Source organism: Podarcis cretensis, assembly GCF_951804945.1.
Source record: "Podarcis cretensis genome assembly, chromosome: 11".
NCBI classification, from domain to species: domain Eukaryota; kingdom Metazoa; phylum Chordata; class Lepidosauria; order Squamata; family Lacertidae; genus Podarcis; species Podarcis cretensis.
Genome location: NC_137180.1, coordinates 18,756,809 through 18,769,959, shown reverse-complemented (window position 1 = coordinate 18,769,959; position 13,151 = coordinate 18,756,809). Strand labels below are relative to the sequence as shown.

Here is a 13,151-nt window from a genome sequence, read left to right as displayed (position 1 = left end):
TGATTTTAATGAAGCAGAATTTCATATTTAAATTTTGGAACATGCCAAAACAGGACTTGGTGGTTTTTATGTAAAAGATCCGAGTACATTTTAGTATTCCACTTTTCCCCAAGCTATTCTCAGAAATTCTGCTGAGCAATATCTAATGCAACTCTTTAATCAGAAATCTTTCTGTGGAGATTAGCAAAGAAAGGAAATAATGGATCAAGCTTAGCCTGGAAACAGATTTACATTCTTAACAATGGAGTCAATAGTGTGACTCCATAATACATTCCACGTGGATAAAGGTCAAGAAAAAAGCAGTAGGGTGGTTTGGAAAACATATGCAATGGGAATGTCAGGGTTGCACTGTATGTATGTATAACTTTGGTTGTGGTTGCCTGTACTGAACGGTGTTTTTGTTTTTGTTTTCAATTTATCCCGATTGAAGTTCGCCATCGTCACCTACTTCTGGCAAGCTTCAATGGAAACCATCTGACGCAGATGACTCGATTCTGCTGAAAAGTAAATTGAACACCCATGATGGGATGCAGATTCTTGGCAGTGTGGGGAATCCACACCACAACCGTCCCAAGATGAAAGATGAAGACTCAGATAAAATACTGCGCCAGCTGCTGGGGAAAGAAATCTCTGAAAATGTCTGCATGCAAGAAAAGCTGTCCCTGGAATTTCAGGATGTCCATGCCTCCAAGAGTACAAAGAAGCTTCCCCCGGAGAAAAAGGAGTTGAAGTTAGCAAGACTGAAGCATCTCATGCAGCGATCTCTCAGTGAGTCTGATACAGATTCAAATAACTCAGAGGATCAGAAGAATATGCCCATGAGTAGAGTGGACAAGCCAAGGCCACAGCCCATAGTAGAAAACATTGAAAGCACCGAGAATTTGCATCTGATGATTAAGAGGCACACTTTATCATCTGGGCGCCGGTTCCCTTTTGGGATGAGAGCCTCAAAATCTTTGGATGGCAACAGCCCTTCTCCCACTTCGGAAAGTAGTGATCCTGATAATGAGTCCCAGTACCAGACTGGGGCTATATCTCAGAGCCAGGCCATGGGAGATACCTGCCAGACGAGCTCTGATGCCACCACGACTCACAAAGTGGCCACAAGTCCCAAGAGTGCCCTCAAATCTCCATCTTCCAAGCGCAGAACTGCCCAGAATTTAAAACTCAGAGTGACCTTTGAGGAGCCTGTGGCGCAGGTGGAACAAACGGAGGCTGGTGTAAATGGGGAGAGGGACAAAGAGCGAAGTAAGGTCCTTCAGCGGCCTTCGTCCACTGCCGAATCTGGAGACCAGCAGAAAAGGCCCTTTGGAACCTTCCGCTCCATAATGGAGACACTGAGCGGGAACCAGAACAATAATAATAACTATCAGACTTCAAGCCTAATCAAGACCTCATCACCCTTTACCTCATTAGGAAGGAAAGCCACAGATAGCAAGGGAAATTCAGCAACTTCTGCAAAAGGAAAAAATAAGCCAGTGAGTGACGAATGGGGCAGAGGGAATGTTTTTGTATGTTAATGAATGAAGAAGTCTGGAATGTTTTGGTTTTTTTCCTCAACTGCATTGAACAAATGTCAACACATCACCACTGGAAGGGCATTAGGCAGGGAAGAGGTAATGTGGGCACATCTGGAAAGAGATAGTAAACTTACTGAAGGTGTCTGATAGAGATTTTCAGGGATCAAGTGCTGTTTGTTCTGTGCAGCCAATCTCTGCAAGCAAGACATGAGAGCCCTGAGGTGATGTTGATCTTGTGTGGATTGTAGGGATAGTGTCAAAGCCCACGTGCTCTGCTACACACGTAAATAATGTTAGCTCAGAGTTCTCCTATGCCATTTGTACTTAACTCTTTTGAGGAATATCTGAATTCAGAAAAAGGGCAGTTCCCATGCAAATACTTTTTAAAATACAAAAAAGTAGAAGACAAGGGGGATGTTATTGTTGTTATTATTATTATTACATTTTTTATTCCATCCATCATCAAAAGGGCAGTTTACAACATAGAACACAGATGTCAATATGTAACATGTTATCTATACAACATAAAAATCAAAACAGTGATATAAATATAATGGTTATAATAAAAAAATACATAATAGAATACAGTTTCCCATAAAAAACAGATTCACAAAGCAGCCACAGCATTAAAAAAAAAAACAAGGGAGGAGAAAAATCAGCGTCAATATATGAATTGGATACATCTAAACATAGGAACAGAGCCAAACAATGAGATAAGAATCTATGAGAACATAAGTACTTCTTTCTAAAACCATACAAGGATCCAAGCAAGGTGTTAAGTTCAGACCTCCTTAGCAAAATGCTTCACCTGGCAGCTATTATTATGTGGTTAAACTATTCATGCAGACTGCCTTACCACAGGTCTGGGGTCATTTCCTCCATGCCATTGCAAACCTTTCTCTTTCAGCGTCTGTGCTGGAAAGGAGAAAATTGTCCTTCGCGTGCCGTGAGTCATTCTGCACAAAAGCCTCGCATGGAGTGCTTTAAACTGGCCTCCCTCTGGCGGCTGTAAAAGAGCAAAACTCCAGAGCTCAGCACCTTTGCTCATGATAAGAGTGATGGCTGTAGAAATACTGGGCCTTGTGGAACTGGACAGTCGTGTTGGATTATTAGCTTCTGTTGATCTGAAGAAAGGCAATGGTAGCACATACCCAAGCAGATTCCTGTCTTGGGACTGGAAAAAAAGTGAGCATAAGGCTGGGAACAGGTTACAACAAAGGGTTCTTAAGTCCTGTGCAGGAACACAGTGGTGTCCAAAGGCCAGTTAGATAGTGGGAATACAGCAGATTAAAACAGGGTCCTGGCAGCAGAGTTTTATACAATAAACAAGAGGTTTGTATTTCAATACACTATTCAAACAAGGGGTTAACATTTATAGAAAGGAAAATCCAAGTCAGTGGCGTAGCGTGGGGGGTGCAGGGGGTGCCAGCCGCACCGGGCGCAACATCTGGGGATTAGGGTTAGGGATAGGGTTAGGGGGCGCAAATCCAGGGTTAGGGGGCGCAAATTACTTGCCTTGCCCCGGGGTACTGACAACCCACGCTACGCCACTGATCCAAGTAAAGGCAGACAATTCAGTTTGCTTTTAGCTGTCCAGCACCAAAGATTTGAACCTAAAGATTATTGCTGCTGCTGTTGTTATTGTTATTAATTCGCCGCCTTAATTATAAAAGTGACCCAATGCAGCTTACGACGCAGGATAAACACTAAAACCAATCACAGCATACAACTAACAAAACCCTGAAAACACAGCTATACATATAAAAGGTTTTTACAGAACCTGCCCCACTAAAAGAGGGCAGAAGTATTTGAGGTCCTTAAAATTAAGGACCAAAGGTGCAGGTAAAGAGCAAAGTTTTTGCCGGGCACCGAAAATGAGCTCCTATAGTGTTTAACTGAACTGTGTCATTTAAAAGGCAAGCATCCTATTTCCTAGCCAAGCTCCCGTAATAAAGACCTGTGTTGAAAGAACACCTGTAGTGTTCCAAAACAAAGTGTAACAAAAGAAGGAGAAATGTTATGTTTGTCCATAGTACTTTGCAGAATTCATATATGGAGACTGAACAACTGGGAAGAAAATCAAAAAGCATCACTCACAGCCAGTGATGAATAGTGGAAACATGTTTTTAACGTTTTACCCAAAATAATAAAAAATGCTAAAATCAGTGATGGGTGAAAATTACGTTTCCCCCTCATATTGTTCCATATTGTTTTGCTGGCACTCCGTGCCTGTCTTGTTCCTGCCTCCTTTTACCCGTTGCGTGGGTGGAGCATTCCCACTTGCCAAAATTTGCATGCTTTCAGATGGCACGTTCAGTCAGAAATGCGTAGTTTCATAACGCTTCACAGATGTGAGCTAGCGCCAAACCCTCCGTGCCATTTCCCTTTTACCTGAAGAGGCTTATGGGCATGATCGAAGGAGCTGCAGCCTTCCTTCTAGGGGAAAAGAATGCTTGCTATGAATGGCGGAAGCATTCTGTAGCTCCTAGAAGCCAATGGAAGCAGCCCTACCGCATGCCAAGCTCTGCGTAGGCATCTGAGATCCAGCGAGGAGCTAGATTGTGGCATGTGGGTTTCTCAAAGCTTCCGCTAATACACTGTGACTTTTAATCACTGCCTTTCTACTATGCATGTGAGAAGCTTGTTGCATGATCTTTCGACTGATTAATGCATTGCACTCCCCCCAGGCTCCCTACCCTGGCTGCATCAGTTTTTCCACTGGCATGCTGATTGAACGCCGCCTGTGTAACTATGCATGGTATGTGCTGATGCAGAGTGAAAATGTTGGCTTTCCTATTACTGCGTTTTTTATTATTATTATCCCCTCATTGCATGTGCAGCTTATAATTGTTCGCAGCTTAAACTAATGACGACGACTGTAAAAGAAAATGAAATTTTGATCTCCAAAAAAAAGAAGTAAACAAATCCCTGCTACAGTCCTTTGCTAATAACCAGTGCTGAGCTCGTTTAATGCCTTCAGCACAAAGTAATGCATAAAAATCACTAGCGCTCATAAATCCAAAAATGCGTTTTAGTTCGGCTTGGCATTACAGATTTTCTTGAATGAAAGTCAAACACCAAATGAGAATGGAAATTAAATTTCCTCTTAGGAGCAGGCCAAGTCAAACTCCACTTACGGTCAGAAGAGACAGTGCGCTCCAGTCTCCATTATCCCATCTCTTTCTCACACTTGATTTAGTTTTCTAATTTAAATGTAGTGTCAGGTAAAACAAAACCAACGTATTTTTAACCCTTGCAGGAATAGAAACATGCCAGGTGATAACCAGCTAGGTCATATTCAAGAGTAAACCCATTGATATTAATTGGTTTCAGTTACTTAAGACCACTGATTGTATTAGGCCTACTCTGAGTAGGACTAACACTGGATATTATTATTATTATTATTATTATTATTATTATTATTATTATTAGAATTTATATACCGCCCTATACCCGGGGGTCTCAGGGCTTCACAGAATTGGGATATCACCCAATGTTTCTAACACAGATGTGCAGCTTTTGCTAAGCACTTGTCAGATGGGGTGGGATTAAGGTTTGGATGTTCATATTTAACAATCAACTGGCAACTTTGTAATTAAGGGTGAATTCAAAAATCTGCGTTAATGGGATTTTCCTTCCATAAAAAATATGAAAAATGAATATTGACCACAATAGTAATGATGCATCTCAAGTGCCTGCTGACTTATATCTTGTTAGTTTAAAGTTAACTTCCTTCACTTGTTTGGGATATTTTATTTCTCATGTAGAAATGCACATTGTGCTCTAGGGTCCAGTTCAGATCTGTGAGCAAACCATGCAACCCTCATGTTTCCTCCTCCCATTCAAGTACAGTGGTACCTCGGGTTACAAACGCTTCAGGTTACATACGCTTCAGGTTACAGACTCCGCTAACCCAGAAATAGTACCTCAGGTTAAGAACTTTGCTTCAGGATGAGAACAGAAATCGTGCTCCGGCGACACGGCAGCAGCAGGAGGCCCCATTAGCTAAAGTGGTGCTTCAGGTTAAGAACAGTTTCAGCTTAAGAACGGACCTCCAGAACAAATTAAGTTCTTAATCTGAGGTACCACTGTACAAAAGGAAGAGATTTATAATAATATTTATTCAAAGTTTGAGAATTACAAAAAGGAAAAAGAACAATACAAAATACAAAAAGAAAAAAAAAACAAAAGGAAGAGATTTAAAGCTTCCATTCCTAGTTTCGGGGGGAAATCTGTGCTTTGTTGCTGTGTTTGAAGTCCACAGAAGATGGTTGGTTCAGACCACTGTTTGTTAACAGGCCCGAATATCCTGGCTTTTTAACAAACTGTGGTTTGACTACACCACTATTCTCCATGATACAGTTGCACCAAATATCCTCTTCCCCACTCTCACAGGGCCTGCAGCTACCTGCACACATAACCATAAATCATAGTTTGATGTTGGTCTGAAATGGACCTCTGTCTCCAATCTCTTAAGTATCCAACATGGAAATATTTTAGGAGTGGAGGGTGGAGAATTCATGGCACTTTCAGGAACACACAATGTATATAATTTAATCGTTTCATTATCCAACTATGCTAGAACCGAATTCTGAGTTTGCATATGCTCACATAAATTAAGTCAGACATTTGTATGCTGATTAAGAACTAGGTATTTGTGAGGAAATGGTGGATTTGTCATGCTTGGCAATGCATGTGCTGTAACATCTATAAGTTTATTCTAGACAAAACCTTGTAAACTTGAGGCCACCAAGCTTCTCCTTCTCCTTTATCATTTGATGAAATGGCTTAGGATGCAGATCACAGCAGGAAAATCAAGCAACAGGCCTTGGAAGGGCGATAATTGGGTTGCACCCACCCACTAATTCATTTGTTGCCCCGATTCTTGTCCATTGGAAACACATATATTTATTGGGACATTTTGGCACCGACTGTGGCAAAGCAGCAGGCCATGATAGGACAAGACTAGTAATGAGGTTAAGAATTAAGTCCTTTTAGGCAGCTGGTTTCAATGGAAATCCCTTTATCAATATATAGTGCAGTCTTGGTGGTTAAAATGCTTCTCAGATCCATACAACAGACTTCAGACCCCACTCTAGTATTAATCATTTGTTAAGTATGGATCCCGCATACATCATGGCTTTGGCTTTACAGCAGTTTCCCATGGGTAATTTAGTTTTGTCCTGGTAGCTGCCATATGTCCTGTAACCAGCGAACCACATCCAGCTACAGTTAAAGAGAATCACTTGCTAGAGCCATGTGGTAAATGTGTTAACTCTCTGTACACCAACCCAGGGACAAAATGTATCACATGTAAACGGCCACAGGGTTGTTGTTTTTAATCAGCCAGTGTTTCTTCTTGTATTTTTAAATTATTATTATATTTTGGCAACAGCGTTAAAATCTCAGCCACCTCCAAAAGCCCTGATTATTATTTGTTTCCTAATCAGCTACAGCTTGATGTTGGTAAAACAATTAACATTCCTTGGCGCCCTGTTAAAATTCACTAGATTTCTTTGTGCAAGCATACGATCTGTTTCATTTGCTCGGTACTTTTCTTCCCCTTTCTTTTAAAAAAATGCGGGCCCGTTTTTATCCCTGACAGTGCCAAGCAAATGTTTGCAATTACATTAGCCATGTATTGCCAGCGAAATATTTGCTTCCCATGGATTAAGTTATTGTGAAGCATGTAGTGCATTAAAGTGAGAACATATTTATCTTATCTGCAGGAATCACTCCAGTAACTCGTTCACATCGGTGGTAGTTTTCTCTGTCCCCACGAAAGCTATTTTATTACTAGGATTGTATTCAGATGACAAGCGCCCAGAGATTTTTGTAAGCACCATACCATGGAAGACACATGGCGCTCAGATGTCTCTCCATGTTGCTCTCATACCCAAAGTATTTTGGGAAACTACAAAACTCTAGACTTCTAGAAGTGAGTGGACAACAGAATGCATCTTGCAGTAGACATCTCCATTCAACAGAGCGCCATGGGAATCCTGCTTTTATTATCTGCAAATAAAATCAGTGCTTTAAGAGGTAGGGCAGAGAGGCTAGTTTGCGTGTAAAAACACACACACACACACACACCTAGAATCTGGAGTAGGACACAGTGTCAATAGACATCCCAACAGTGGAGCCAGAATCCAGCATCAGAGGCAACTGCCTTCCAACTTTTCTATTTCCCATAGAATGCAATGGCAGCATTTAAGCATATATAGGAATCTTCCAATTTTATGGCAAAATTAAATGCAGTTGATCCCAATATCCAGCAGGAAGCAGGTTTTGCATCCTTCTCAGCTTTGTCTCAGATTGCAGCCTGCTCAGTTTGCCCTTTTAAAGTTTAATGGTACCCAATGAGAGCCAAGTCTACTAGGACAGTTCATCAGAAAATATCCTGGGTTTTCACAAAGGAAAAAGTAGGTGTTTGTCTGCCTTTTGACAGAGAACGTATTCAGTTCAAATAATAATAATCACGTCTCGCCTTAACTTAGCTCTGGGAACTTAAACCTTAGGAGAGAGTCATAGAGGAGATGTTATTTTCATCTGAATTCAGTGGAAATACTTCTATTTGCTTGGACACAAAAAAGGTCTCAACGTAGCTATTACGATCACAAATATGCTTGCAAATGTTATTCCATAACTGCGGTATGTGAGTGAGTTCACTGGTATGGTTTAGAATTGCAGCAAGCAAAACCTTTGGCAAGCAGCACACATCCAAGGCTGGCTTAGGTCACCATGATGAATCAGCAACTGAAATACCACAATTTTTCTTAAATGTAGGATGGGCAATAACTGTGGTAACGGCAGTATTTTGTTGATGAAAGTCAGTTTTCTGTGGGTGATTTCTTCCAATTGAGCAAACCAGCCAGTAAAAGGCTCTGAGCAATTCTAACCCTTCAACTGGTACTACATTTTGTACTACATTTTGGTTATAGTTTCCTTGGGCTCCACTCAAAGCAGATCAACATATTCCAGAGATTTTTTTTTAAAAAAAAATTTAGAAATCTCTTACGCAGCTTCCAATAGTTTTAGGCACTTTTAAGGCACTTTTTTCTGACCTTTTGATCACATTGTAGAGTTCTCCGATCCTCTGCTGGGTCTCTAATAATATATTATTTTGTAGATAATAAATGCATACAAATGCAACAGTAAGCACCCAAAGTCATCCTGCTAAAGATTTCTGCTTGCACAGTCTCTTCTGTCCCTGCATCACCCCCGACTCCCAGCATTCAGTTCTGGGGGTTGCACTGAATCTTTGGAGCCAATTTAGGGAGCTCACAGGGAGAAGAGGGAGAGAGAAAGTTCCACGGTCCCAGTGGAAGTCCTTGCACTAACAAGGCAACTTCACTGGATGCCACCCACATGGTCCTCAGGACAGCAACTCAAGGCACTGAGTTCTTCATTTAGCATGTCTGGGTTTTTTACATTTAAAGATAACAGCCTCAGGTGCAGCACAAAGATTGCATGAAGGATTGCTTAACCCTCTCTGGCCTATGGTCCTGGGGAAAACACATCCCTAAACTATTGTTCATACTGCAAAAAAGTCAGCATTAATGCTGGTTTTCAAAGAAAAAACAGACACGTTAAATGCAGCCATGTATCTAATGTATCTTCTCTTCTAACATATCCTTGACCCCCTTCTATGCAAAATAATTTATAGGAGTCTGCACCAGTGCTAACCTAATACCCCCAAAAGGAAAGGTATAACCATCAGTGACACACTAGTGAAGTAATATGTGGTACTATGCACATCATCCTATGTATTTATTGGCTCGACTAGGAAATGTAAAGACTGCTGGGTATGTATAGTGGTCCTTGGGATCAGGCAGCCCATGACCCTGAGGCCGTGTTTCTCAACCTGTGGGTTCCCAAATGTTGTTGGACTACAACTCCCATCATTCCTAGCCAGCATGACCAGTGGTCAGGAATGATGGGAGTTGTAGTCCAACAACATCTGGGATCCACAGGTTGAGGCATTTTTTAGAGGAGGGGTGAAGCCCTGATTTGTAACGCATGGTGGATTTGTTACATAATTTGAGCTCTGTAATGGTGGATTTTGCTTAATAGGAAATCCAGCCCCTTTTATGTGTTGCTGCCCTGCTGGTCATGACTATGTCCAATGCCCAGCTGGCCAGCAAAGGGAATTCCCCAAGACCTGGACCCTAATTGGCCCATTTGAATCTAGCTACTGGCTGGGAGGTAACCCCCATGTTTGTGACTGCCAAGGCAAACTCCCTATTGTTCAGCGACCATGTAGTTTCGGCTGCCTGGGAAGGAGCCAGAAAGTGAAGGTCCAAAACTGACGTCCACTAGAGAAGCAGTGAGCGTCCATTCTGAATATATGTCCCTTTTACTATTGTTATTTGGAAGAGAAAAGCAGAAGGGGACCATTGTCTGTACCCAAGACATACAGAAAGTCAGTGCTATTTCACAGATCCTGCACCCATAGTCATATGTAGCTTCCAACTCTCTGGCCATCTTGGTGAATGTCTTGCTATTCAGGATATAGGTTGACTTTTGTCTAGGCAAAAACATCTGGAGGGCACCAGGTAGGCAAGGGCTGATGGTTATTTTTATAATCTCACTTAATTACAAATGTCTCTAAGCAGACAGTGATAGATGGGCTTTAAGAGCACAAATATACAAGACCTTGGTAGCTGAGAGCAGAGAGAATCATTAGAGCTCTTACTTAGGCTGACTGCTGCTATGGAAAATAATTTCCTGTTTACATTGACTTTGAAGAACAAAACAACTGCCATATGCAAGCACACACAGCCCTGCTTTCTATTTAATACACAGAGCAGTTAGCACAGCTACTATTAAAAATAAGAAATACACAAACTGCATCTGGCTTTCTTTTATCATACCGATATATTTACATTTAATAGGAGAATATGGGCAGTTTATTGGGGGAGGGAAAGGTTTGCTGGAGATGGTGCGATATTGCTGCATTTTCAGTACATCAATACGTTCCTTTCTGCTGAAGCAAATAAGCACATGTTGGAAGTTGTCTGCTATGGTACAGAGTCAATCTGACAGGTCCCTGTCCAAATTTACAGTTGTTCTGTGGTTTTAAGGGGTTTGGGGGGAGGACAAAAGAGCCACAAATGTTGCAATCCATTTTTGAAATTCCCAAACAAAGGAGTTCAGACAAGCCTAAAATATTTCATTTTCTTCACTTCACAAAAAAGAGATATGAACGCCATTCAAAAGTAGTTGTAGCTGGATACGTAGGATTAAATCTGTGTTCATAATCTTCACCTTAGTGTTTTTAAACAGGTTCTGTAAAAGGTTCTTTCACAAATCAAAGGCTGATTTTGACTAGTCCAATCTTTATGTTCTGCACATTCTGATACGGGAACTGAATCCATATTTTTACAATTAGCATGTGCATAAGGAGACTAAAAAAAGTATGATAAATGACTATATATTATCAGCAGTTTGTTTTTATTATCTACACATGTGTGACAAAAAATTCTCATGCTCGGTTTTACTTCACCAGCGGAAGGTCTGTTTGCAATACAGTTCAATCCTAGGCATATCTTCTTAGAAGTAAGTGCCATTGAGTTCAGCGGAGGTTTACGCTCAGAAAAGTGGGTATACAATTTCAACCTTGGTTGGTAATTTTGTATTTTATTATATGAAGAAAGGAGTCTTAGTTTGACTTCCAGGTTTGTTTTTACTTCTCACTTTTACACTTTGATCCCTAGCTATTTTGATGGAAGTAAATGCTTCTTATAATAATCCACACACACACCCAAGCAGGACATTTCCTAGATGGCCAAAGAGTACAAATTTCACACATGCGATTTCTTCTGTGTAACAGAGCATGCTTTTACAGTGGTGCCTCGCAAGACGAAATTAATTCATTCCGCGAGTTGCTTCGTCTTGTGATTTTTTCGTCTTGCGGAGCGCCGATTCCCCGGGTATTAACGGCTTTAAGAAAAAGGAAGCAAACGTCTTGCGAAGCAAGCCTATAGGGAAATTCGTCTTGCGAAGCACCTCGAAAAACGGAAAACCCTTTCGTCTAGCGAGTTTTTCGTCTTGCGAGGCATTCATCTTGCGGGGCACCACTGTATATGTCTACTCAGAAGGAATTCCCATTGAGTTCAATGGGCTTTGCTTACAATGCAAACAGGGAATATGACCTTTTTGCCAGACTTGGGATTGTTTGCTAGGCATGGGATTAAAATTTAGCACCAATAGCACATTATTGGTGTTGTCAGTCCATGCGATTGGAATTCCTTTTCAATCATCTTCAAACAGCTGTGGCAGTTTAAGCCCAACTCAGTTCAGAAGGGACTGTGTTGGCACTGCTGTTGAATTAAGGCAGTCCTTTCATGATGAAATAAATCAAATTACCGGGCATCTTTTGAATGACCAGGGGTGATTTTTTTTGTTTCTGTTTTTCCTTGCAGGCATAACGACATCAACAAGAAACTCCAGCGATCTTACAGCAAAGATTTTTCTGAAGAACCAGAGCTGCAAGAATTCTTCCTTTGACTCGCATCTCACGGGCTCTCAGTCTTCCTCCAAACATGGCCCGAAATCTTCCCACTTGAAAACTTAACTATGAGACGTAACTTTCACCAGCAGAATAACAGACTCTTAGGATGCCTTAAATTTGTAGCAGCTAGACCATATAAAAAAATTAATATGTGTCTATGTCACTTGTTTGTAAGGTGTACTGTTTTAAGGCAAAGGTGAGCAAAAGCCATGATTTGGAAACATAGCAATGCAAAGAGCCTCTGAAATGATCTTCTGACATCCATCATTTTGTGGCCATTACTTGTTGCATGGATATAATGTAACATGTCTTGTATTTCCTTTTCTCAGAACCTAACTGTGTCTGTAAAAATAAGGACTCTGATTAGCCAAATCCTCACTGAGCGCAGGACAAGCGCTCTTCCCACCCCCACCCCCGGCCACCCTCTTGTTGAACTATGTTTTGTCGCTATTTCTAATTTTTTGTATAAAAGAAAATAAACCAGTGTTAACCAAAACACAGTGTGAACATAACCAGGTGTCACTTCTGCTTCGTTTATGTGATCCATTGTGACCCATTTCATTTGTTAGCAAATCCAATTATAAAACTTTTAAAGTATCAGAACTTGAGTCATTATTCACAAAAAAGCAGACTATATTTAGGGGATCTATCCCATATTAAACTATTTCTTTGTAATTATGCAGGGTATTTTGATCCCAGCACTTGCCCTTAAAAAAACTGTTTAAAAAAAAAATAGGTGCATGTTGCTTTACTTAAAGAACAGGTGCACATTGCTAAGAGAAATATACATGTGTTGCAATAATAATAATAATAATAATACCTGCAGGTTGCCAAAACCAATGTGCACATTGCTTAATACACACACCCTCAAATAACACTGGTAGGAAGCTTTGGCAGATACAGGATACTAGTGTGGTTAACCAACAGAGTCAAGGAGGAGCAATTTCTTCCTTTGGAAAAAAAATTCAGGTGATCTGATCTGCAGCTTGATCATTATAATGAACAACAATAATACAACAAAGAGAAGAGTCTACACTTAGTCTTCCAGCTGCCATACAGAAATAAAAAGTCAGACATGCTTTCCGGTTATCTTGAGCACTGACAGTTATCAACCGAAT

At 40.8% G+C, this 13,151-nt stretch overlaps 1 protein-coding gene across 5 annotated transcripts in view; it reads left to right on the top strand.

Annotated features, from left to right (window-relative positions):
• Positions 1-12,545, top strand: part of SNCAIP (synuclein alpha interacting protein) — a 92,383-nt gene extending 79,838 nt beyond the window's left edge. For 4 of the 5 annotated variants that reach the window (XM_079995404.1, XM_079995407.1, XM_079995406.1 and 1 more), the window contains 3 exons: positions 431-1,478; positions 4,208-4,278; positions 11,945-12,545. In XM_079995404.1, coding sequence (XP_079851530.1) covers positions 431-1,478; positions 4,208-4,278; positions 11,945-12,029 — 1,204 coding nt within the window. In that variant the 3' untranslated portion in view covers positions 12,030-12,545. The remainder of the gene's footprint in view (positions 1-430; positions 1,479-4,207; positions 4,279-11,944) is intronic. The other variant, XM_079995405.1, reaches the window with a different exon arrangement.
• Positions 12,546-13,151: the final 606 nt, after the last annotated feature.